Source organism: Chrysochloris asiatica, unplaced genomic scaffold (genome assembly GCF_000296735.1).
Source record: "Chrysochloris asiatica unplaced genomic scaffold, ChrAsi1.0 scaffold00147, whole genome shotgun sequence".
NCBI lineage: Eukaryota > Metazoa > Chordata > Mammalia > Afrosoricida > Chrysochloridae > Chrysochloris > Chrysochloris asiatica.
The window spans coordinates 5,740,139-5,750,443 of NW_006408665.1; the positions used below are offsets into that span (position 1 = coordinate 5,740,139).

General features: G+C 42.7%; 1 protein-coding gene across 1 annotated transcript in view; it reads left to right on the forward strand.

The window, feature by feature from the left end:
• Nucleotides 1-317: 317 nt before the first annotated feature.
• ISOC1 (isochorismatase domain containing 1) overlaps nucleotides 318-10,305 on the forward strand; it is a 33,922-nt gene continuing 23,934 nt past the window's right edge. The window contains exon 1 of the mRNA XM_006870682.1: nucleotides 318-626. Coding sequence (XP_006870744.1) covers nucleotides 318-626 — 309 coding nt within the window. The remainder of the gene's footprint in view (nucleotides 627-10,305) is intronic.

The following is a 10,305-nucleotide window of genomic DNA, read 5'->3' on the forward strand; positions in this document are numbered from 1 at the left end:
CCAGGGGCGGAGGGTGAAGAGGTGAGGCGCTCAGCAGCCAGTCCGCTTTGAGAGACCACAGCTGGCTAGGCTGGAGGGGGCGGTCCGGGGCCGCGGGCGCAGGCGCTCGCACTCACTCAACCGCCTCGCTGCCCAGCCCTCCGCAGCAGTCCGCCTTCTGCCTAGGCGGGGAGAAGGCGCGCAAATCGCGGCCGCGAGGACCCGCCCCTTCGCCTGCCGGAGCGGGAGGGCGGGCAGGCTGCACGGGAAGGCGGGGCTGCAGCGGCTGGTAGTGTGTGCTCTTCGGCTGCATCGGAGCTCGTAGACGCTCGGGGAACATGGCGGCGGCTGAACCAGTTATCCCCACGCTCCCCAACAGCGGCGGCATGGGCGGGGGGGCACCGTCGGGTACGGTCCCTGTGCTCTTCTGTTTCTCCGTCTTCGCGCGGCCCTCCTCGGTGCCTCACGGCGCGGGCTACGAGCTGCTCATCCAGAAGTTCCTCAGTCTGTACGGCGACCAGATCGACATGCACCGCAAATTCGTGGTGCAGCTCTTCGCTGAGGAGTGGGGCCAGTACGTAGACCTGCCTAAGGGCTTCGCGGTGAGCGAGCGCTGCAAGGTGCGCCTTGTGCCGCTGCAGATCCAGGTGGGTCCCGCAGGAGGGCCGCGCGCCCCGCCGCTTCTAGTGTCCGGGTGCCGTCTCCGCCCCCGCCGCGCTCCTCAGGTGCCCCGGGCACCCGGCCCTGCCCTCCGCGCACGGTTGCGAGGGCTGCGCCCCTTTACTGAGGTTTAGGGTTAGCTTCGAGAATGTGCCCCCGGAAGGTGACGGTCACTAGCGCTCCGGGATCGGGCAGGGGACGTGGGCCTTCCCGCTAGTCTCGGCCCCCGAGAACACCCCCTTGTGCGTGGTGCTTAGCTGCCCGCATCCGCTTTGTGTGCTGAAGCAGTTCTAAGTCTCCGGTATAACCAAAGGGCTGTGCAGTAGCGGTGTCTTTATTTCGGGGTCTTGGGTGATGGCAGAATGAGGGAAAACAGATTGTACTGATTATTGCCTTTAGGGTTTGTTCCCTGGAGTTGCGGAAACAAACTTTAGCTATCAGATCTCTTTCTCCTCTTCGTCTGTGTCCTTGGACTCACTCTTCCCCTAACCAACTGTAAGTGAAATAGCAATCTGCTAAACCGCTGCCTAGTAAATAAATGTCCAGGGAATCTGTTGATTATAAACTTCGTGAAATGAATTGGATTAAAAGATAATGGAATTTTTACACGGTCTCTTAAAATTCCCTTCCTGTGTGTCGCCTACATTAAAAAAGTCATTTGACCCCAGGATTGCAATGCCCTTTAAAATACTGAATTTAAGCCAGACCTGGTCTTGCTGGCTGAGAAAGTAGTTGTGCCTGAGGATTATTTAATAGCTTTATTTCTTTATTTTTAACAGTTCTCCTGTACTACTACGCAGGTCAGTTTCTCGTTGCTCATTTCACTCTCTGAGGAGTCACTAAAGGATTTGTATTTTTGAGGGGAAAGAAAACAAGGTACAATTTCTATACACCATCAACATTTTTTTTCTTTAACTGAGAAAGTGATCAACCATCTCCTTGACTGATAAATTGAAATCTGGAAATTGGGGTTAGAAGGAATATAAATACTCTAGCGTTATTCTCTGAGGATTATTTTGTTTTGTTTTGAGCCAGCTAACCACAAGGTCAGACGTTCAAACCGCTTAGCTGCTCCTTGGAAACCCTATAGAGGGTAGCAATGAGTCAAATCTACTCTATGATCCTTAAAAACAACAAAGGGATAATGTGATGCATAATTACTTGAGTCTCCTATCACCCCAGCACCCAACTGTTTGAGGCAGGTGCTTTAACCTGGGCAAAGTTGCTGTGCTCAGAAGACAGGCTGTGAGATTCCCCTAGGCAGTCTTGTGGAGCTAAGGGAAGCTGAGTAATCTCTTATACCTCAGAATTTGCCCTGCTGTTCTCAGGTGTTTACCCCTCCCCATTTTTATGTCTTCAAGAGTTTTCATGGCTGACATTTCTGCAGCCTGCCTTGTCAGTCTATTTGGATTACGTCTGCCAAAATACCCAAAGAGTTGGATACATCTTTGACACATCCATTTATAAAGACTGAATCCAAATTCTCAGGAGCTTTACTGGGGATACAGACTTCTTGTGAAGTATTTCCTGTTATGTTTGAGAGGTTAAGGTGGGCTGTATATTACCTAAGATAATGCTGTGCCAAATTAGTGCTCCCCACCCCACATTCCATTTGTTTTATTTTTTGAAGGTAATTTTTATTTTGAAAATTCTATTTCAAGGCAGGCAGTTGCAGGCCTTGGTCTGACAACTCTTAGGCATTCAGGAAACTAATGTAAACGTCGTTGTGCCTTCCAGCAGTTCTGACTCATAGTGACCTTGTATAGGGTTCCAAAGCCTTAAATCTCTGCAGAAGCAGAAAGCCTCAACTTTCTGACTTGGGGCAGCTGGTGGGCTTGAACCGCTGACCTTGTAGTTTCCAATTCAGTGCTTATCATATGGAGCCACTATGTTCCTAATGTAAACATATATCCTTGAAATGTCTTGACTGTTTTAAAAGACACTATATAATTAAATTATTTGTGGGTTTTGAAGTATTTTGCTTGGTATAGGAGACAAAACATAGTTAATTTTTTATGGTGACGTTTACTGACATTATTCTGTTCTATCCTTTTAAAATTGTCCGTTTTCTCACTGTTCCAAGAATTCTTAAGCATTAGGAATATTACATTTTAAATTAAAATACATTTTTTAGTATTATGATTAGTAATCATAGCAGTTTGAGTGTTTTCAGCCAGGTGCCTCTCCCAGATTAGAAGTGGATTCAGTCATGATGTGACACTTACTCAGGGAGTAAGAACAGTATTTTCTTCCCACCTACTGTCCTGTATTTTTTTTGACAACGATGATGTATAATCCTGCTGTTGTTGTTCAGTGTGATTGAGTAAGTACCGACTCTTAGCGACCCTGTGTAGGGTTTCCAAAACTGTAAATCTTTGGAAAAAGAAACCTCATCTTTCTCTAGTGGGCTAAAACTGCCAACCTTGTGGTTCATAGTCCAGTGTTTCTCCTACCGAGCCATCACTCTATTTATAATCCTATTGTTGTTAAGTCTATGGAGTTGGTTCTGACTCATAGTGACCCTGCTTAGGGTTTCCGAGACTGTAAATCTTTATGGGAGCAGAAAGCCTCATTTTTCTCCCATGGAACCACTGGTGGTTTCGAACTCCTGACCTTGAGATTAGCAACCCGATTTGTAACCACTACACTACCAGAGTTCCTCTATATAATCTTAGACACATGAATATTTTATAGCTAGAGGAGATCATATAGTTCATTCCACAAACATTTAAGTGGCAACTTTAAATGCCTGGCCCGAGGATACAAACATGAATAAGATCCAGTTCTCTTTCCTCTTCTAATAATCTAACTCTTATATTGCAGAAGAGAAGAACAGAGGTAAAGAAATTAGGAAATTGCTGCAAGTTACAAGGTTAATAAAAGAGCTGGCAACGCATGTGCAGGTTCTCACTTAGAGCACATAATAGCATTTGTGGTTTCTTTCTGAGCTTAATCAGTCTATATTGAGCAGTATGAAAATGAGCCACAAACTTGAGGTGGTAGCATCATTGTCTTGATACTGCTCATTGTTCTTTGGAATAGGTGCCTATCATTTGGAAGACTTCACTTGGCCTATCAGTGAGGCAGGGATAAAAAGTGCAAGTCTGGCCACTGTTTAAACAGCGTGACTGTGATTTCTCTGTCAGTAGGCCCTTGAACCTCTGCAGTTTGTGAGATAATGGAATTAAAAATCATGGAATTTTTACACAGACTTTCTGAAGCCCTGTTATATATACTAGAATTTATTCCTGTTTGGCAGAGGGGTCTGAGTTTGCTTTTTTTTTTTTTGCTGTTCCTAACTACTATTGCTAATGACCTTTCATTTTAAATAAGCTTGTGCCACACTGCACCTGCAGGTAGTACTTCTGTGGGAACTGATCATAGTAGATTGTGATAATTTTGAAATGTATTCTTAAATATTTTGTCAATGTGACTGAGTACTGACAACCCGTGTAGCTGAGAACTTAGCTCAAGTTTCATGCATGACTTATAGGTGTGGTTAGCTCATGAAGTGTTTGAAGTCTGATGATTTTGAGACTCAAGGAAAGGAATGGAAATGAGAGGATTATTAGGTGGGAATTAGGTCACTTTTACAACTTTCAAGTTTTAATTTTTAGAAGGTATTTTCCTCGTTTTAACTACTGGAAACATTAAACCTGGGAAATGAATGTACATTTAATTTATACCACTGCCAGTTCATTTTTCAGCCTGTCAACAGGGAAGGCAGAGCTTAAGTAGAAAAGAAGAAAAAATGGACGTTTAGAGAAAGATACCAGTGAGAGGTTTTTGCTTCTTGACTTGAGGAAAGGCTTCATGTGGGCAGAAGGGCCTCCCTGGGAGTGTTATTTTGACCTTTTCTTGAGATGGTTAATTGGGGAAGGATTCAACTCCAGCCTTCATTTTCCTGACACATCTTATTACAAAAAAAAGAAAAGTCATGGAAATTTTATAACTAGAGGAGACCATAGGGTTCATGGTAAGAAGGAAGGGAAGGCAGGGTTTAGAAAGAAGGGAGAAAGGAATCTGTTTCTCTGGTCTGCAGGCATGAAGCAGGATTTTGAACTGATTCGTTCCTATTTGACCCCCTGCTGAAATTTTGCATTTCCAAATTATGGGGGATAAGATTCAAGGCCCTGGCTCTTGCCAAAAGTAGATTTTGATTGCCGATATCTGGGATGGAAATGCAAATCCTCACTAGGGGTACAAACCCGTTTGAAGGTGACTGTTTATCACTGGACCTTTACTGGAGGATCATGGGGCAGAGCAGGTGGATGAGTGAGTGCTGAGCAACTCTGAATAAAGAAACAGGCAGGATGTATTTTCTGTCTTGTCAGTTTCCGAGTGGGGAGACAGTGTCAAGGGCACTGAGAGGAGACAGCTGGACCCAGAAGTCATGGTATTGTCTATTCTGCATTGGTTAGATAGGTGTGTGTGTGTGTGTGTGTGTGTGAGAGAGAGAGAGAGAGAGAGACTTTTAAGCAGTGTGATACCCCTGGGTGATGCCTATTAACCTATGGAACCAACTGGATGACATAACATTTTTCTGCATTTGGATTATTTTTCTTTCATTTCAAGAAAAATACGAACCAAGAGAAATCCTGACTACTTCCTAATGGAGACCCGAATGTTATTGTCATCATGGACTTTCTCTGGTTTCACCTTTGCCCCAATCTGAGGTACAATCTTACGAAATCTCTCAGTTCTATGGTAGGTGAAGACATATGGCCTCCCTTTGGAAGTTAGAAAGCTCCTATTTTACCCAATAAACTATGGTTGTAGTATTATGGCAGTGATAATGTGTTTACAATAGGTGACTTACCGTATATCATAAAAACATGGGTGAAATAAATATTCTGTTGCAGACTAAATGTAGAAGCCTAGAACCTCTCCCAGTGTTTTCTGACATCTGGAAATTCTCTTTATTAATCATTTTCCTAATTCTGCAGACTATGTTAACATAAGTTAGCAATATTAGTATTTCTCTATATATTTATGGAATCCTGGTGTGCCACTGTGGGTTAATGCGTCAGACTGCAAAGCCGTTTGAACTGTAAGGCCGGTGGTTCAAGCTCATCAGATGCTCCTCTGAAACCCTATACAGGGTCACTATGGGTTGGAAATGACTCAGTGGTACTTCATGACAACAACAACAAGCTTTAGAGTGTAGAGTATAAATTTTGCAGTGTAATGTTTCATATTATGCAAGATATAACAATAACCTAATGCATTTAATCCTTGAAATAACCCTTTCAGTAGATACTGTTTACCAAATGAGGGAGCAACAATTTAGAGCTATTAAATGAACTGCCTCTTAGTTCAGATGATTGGTATTAATGAAGTTGAGATTGAACATAAATTCTAAAGCCCACTGGGAATGTTCTGTGTCAGAATCCTTGTAATCTGGGTGAAGAACTGTTATAAGGAAGTCTATATTGTAGCAAGGACTCCTGGTGAGGCACTGTAAGATAAGCACTGGACTGCTAATTACAAGGTCAACTGTTCAAACCCACCAGCTGCTCTTTGGAAGCCCTATACAGAGTCGCTGTGAGTCAAAACTGACTCCAAGGTTACTTAACAGTATGGTAGCAATGAGTCCTGGTAGCACAGTGGATAAAGCACGCATTGTCTAACAACCTCACCAGTTGTTCTACAGGAGAAAGATGTAACAGTTTACTTCCATAAAGATTTACAGCCTTGGAAACCCTATGGGACAGTTTGTCTCTGTCTTATATGGTTACTATGAGTCAAAATTGACTCCCTGCCAGTGGGTTTTGTTTTATATTTGGAGCAAGACCTTACTATAGCTGTGGTTATTCGACTTCCATAGACACACTTAAGAATGAAATACCAGTGTACCAGGTCCCCTTCCAGACTCTAGCCCAAGTTGTTGTTGTTGTTAAGTGCCGTCAAGTCGATTCCGACCCATAGCGAACCTGTACAGGGTTTCCAAGGCTGTAAATCTTTACGGAAGCAGAAAGCCTCATCTTTCTTCTGCGGAACAACTGGTAGTTTCGAACTCCTAACCTTGAGGTTTGCAGCCTGATTCGTAACCACTACACTACCAGAGCTTCTTCTAGCCCAAGTAGATTATATCTATTTTGTAAATATAATGTTCCTTTCAGTGCCACCAAGTCATAGTGATCCTGGATAGGGTTTCTGAGGATCAACTGGTAGGTTTGAACTGCCAGTGTTGCAGTTAGCAATGTTATGTTTATCCTACAGTGCCACACCAGGACCCCATAAGTTTTAGGTGGTTGTTGTTAGGGGTTGTTGAGTTGGTTCCGACACGTAGTGACCCTGTATAGGGTCTCAAAGGAGCAGCTGGTGTGTTTGAACTGTCAACCATGTGATTTGCAGTCCAGTTCTTATCTTATAGCACCACACCAGGACTCTAGAAATATAACGTCATTGTTGTGAAGTGCCGTTAAGTCGGTTCTGACCCATAGAGACCCTGTGTAGGGTTTCCGAGGAGCATCTGGTGAGCTTGAACCAACTGAAAACTTGAAAATGTCACTTGTACAGTTCCAAATTCTTGATGAGTACTGAAGATATTTAGAGTATTCACCATGCATTATTTTTATGGAGAGGATAGAAACGGTGCCCAGTGTTTCAGGAAGCTACACTGGTTATCCTGCACGCACTTGCCCGTGCTAGCCAGCGGGACTGAGCCAAGGGTGAGACAGATCCTTGTAGATCTAGAAGTTATGATTGGATAATGTTTCAGAGTACATTAGACATTGTTGTTGTTGTTAAGTGCCGTCGAGTCGGTTCCTAGTAGTAGCGACCCTGTACAGGGTTTCCAAAAGCAGCTGGTGAGTTTGAACTATCAGTCTTGCAGTTCAGTGCTTTATCCCACAGTGCCACACCAGGATTACACACATTGGACATAAGGGAGGTTTAATACTGTAATGATAATGGTAACAATGGAACAAGGGACTGTAACAGGCCTTTTGAGTATGAAAACTAAGGTCAAATCCTAGCCTTGACACTTCTTTAAGAAAGTGGAAAAAATTTATACTTGAATTTGATCTCTTGTTCAAGGAAGCCATGGATGGTCAGATTAAATATTAAAGTTGTTTTTACATTTTCATACAGTTCAAACCGCCAGCTGCTCCTTAGAAACCCTGTGCAGGATTGCTGTGAGTCGGAACTGACCTAATGGCACTTAACAACAACATAACCTTTGATTTAGCTGAAAGAAGTCCCTGAAGTATTGTTCCTTTATCATTTGTCCTGAATTGTTACTGTGCCATTCTGTTTTCAGTTCTCTTGACTGAAAGCAATGACTACCAGAAAGATGTTTACTTATGCTTTATTGACTCTTGTTAAGTGCCATAGAATCAGTACTGACTCAAATCGATCCTGTGTATAAGAAAACAAAACACTGCCTGGCCCTGCACTAACCTCACAATCATTGCTACACTGGAGCCCATTATGGCTACCCCTGTACCAATCCATCCATTGGGGAGTTTTCTCTTTTTCTCCGACCTTCCACTTTACCAAAAATGCTGTCCTTCTCCAGGGACTGGTCCTTCCTGATAATATGTCCAGGGTGGTGGCTGTGTGCCATGGAGTCGGTTCCAACCCCTGCATAGGGTGTCCAAGGCTATAAATCTTTATGGGAGCAGAATGCCACATCTTTCTCCCATGGAACAGCTTGTAGTTTCGAACTGCTGACCTTGTGGTTCGTAGCCCGATTCGTAACCACTATACTACCTTGTATGAGAGATGAAGTCTGGCTATCCTGGCTTTTCAAAGACCATTCTCGCTGTCCTTCTTCCAATACTGTTTGTTCTTTTGGCAGTTTGTGGTACTTTTAATATTTTTCTTTAGTCACTATGCAGTCTTTCACCTGCAAGGATCATGACAAACTATGAATAACATTGCAAAAAATAATTCCAGAGCACTTAACTGTATATAGACTAAGAGGCAGTTGTTGGAACAAGGGATATGAACAGTTTAAAATCAGGACATGTATGAGTGAGAGTTGTATCCTTTGACCATACTTATTCAGTCTGTATGCTGAGTAATTGAGAAGATGGATTATAATGAAGAAAATTGTGGCTTCAAGATAGGAGGAAGAAGACTCATTAACAATCTGTGATACACAGATGATACAACCTTGCTTGCTGAAAAAGAAAAGGACTAAAAATACTTACTGATGAAAATCAAAGACTATAGCCTTCAGTCTGGATTGCACCTCAATGTAAAGAAAACTCACACGTGGACCAATAAATAAGATCATGATAAATGAAGAAAAGGTTGAAGTTGTCAAAGATTTCGTTTTGTTTATATCCACAATCAACACTTATGAAAGCAGCAGTCAAGAAATGAAACAATATATTGCAATAGGCAGATGTGCTACTCAGGACCTCTTTAAAGTGTTAAAACAGCAAAGGCATCAGTTTGAGAACTAAGCATGGTATTTTCAGTTACCCCATGCATGTGAGTTTCAGACTGTGAATCAGGAAGACAGAAAAATAATTGATGCATTTGAATCATGGAGTTAGAGAATATCAAAATTACCAAGAACTGACAGAAGCACAAACAGATCTGTTGCCAATGAAGTGCAGCTAGAATGCTCCTTAGAAACCAGTGTGGTAGAAACCAGTGCGGTATTACTTTGTCTCTCATATTCTGGACATGTTGTCACAAGGTGTGTCAGTTTCTGTAGAAAGAACAGCATGGTTGAAAAAATAGAGGGTGATCAAAGAAAAGGAAGATCCCCAGCAAGATGGATTTACACAGTGGCAAAAACCGGGCTCAAATGTAACAAAAATAGTGAGAATGGTGTGGGACCAGGGAATGTTTCCTTCTGTTGTACATAGGGTCTCCGTGAGTCACAACTGACTCAAAAGCGCCTAGCAACAATGTAATTTTAACAACAGCATATTGAAATTCATGAAGATTTGGGAGCTTGGGGAGTTTGGTGATGGTTAGACATAGAGTTTTTTGGCCTGTTTTCAGTAGGAACATTGCCTCCTTTCTGTTGTAGATAGCTTATTTATGTGGTAGTTCAAGAAGTGGCCACCACATATCTGTCTGTTTGTCACACTGTGGTGGCTTGTGAGTGGCTGTGATTCTGGAACCTATGGCACCGGTATTTTAAATACCAGCAGGGTTACCCATGGTAGACAGGTTTCAGATGAGCTTCCAGATGAAGACAGACTAGGAAGAAGGAATCACGAACTACATCAGAATATTTAGTCACTGAAAACCTTATGAATAGCAGAGAAACAGAGAAACACTGTCAGATATAGTGCCAGAAAATGAGCTCCTCAGTCTGGAAGGACACTCAACATGCAACTGGGGAAGAGCTGCCTCCTCAAAGTAGAATTGATCATGATGACACGAATGGAATTAAGCTTGTGGGAGTAAATCCCCTGTCATCTTCATTTGCTGATGGGGCAGAACTCAAAATGAAGAGAAACAGCTGTAAAAATCCATTAATAATCGGAACACGACTGTACAAAGTATGACTCTAGGAGAATTGGAAATTGTCAAAAGTGAAATGGAACACATAAACATCAATATCTTAGGCATTAGTGAGCTGAAATGGACTGGTGTTGGCCATTTTGAATCTGACAACCACATGGTTTACTATGACGGGAATAACAAATTGAAGGGGAATGGCGTTGTATTGCTTGTCAAAAAGAAAGAATATAG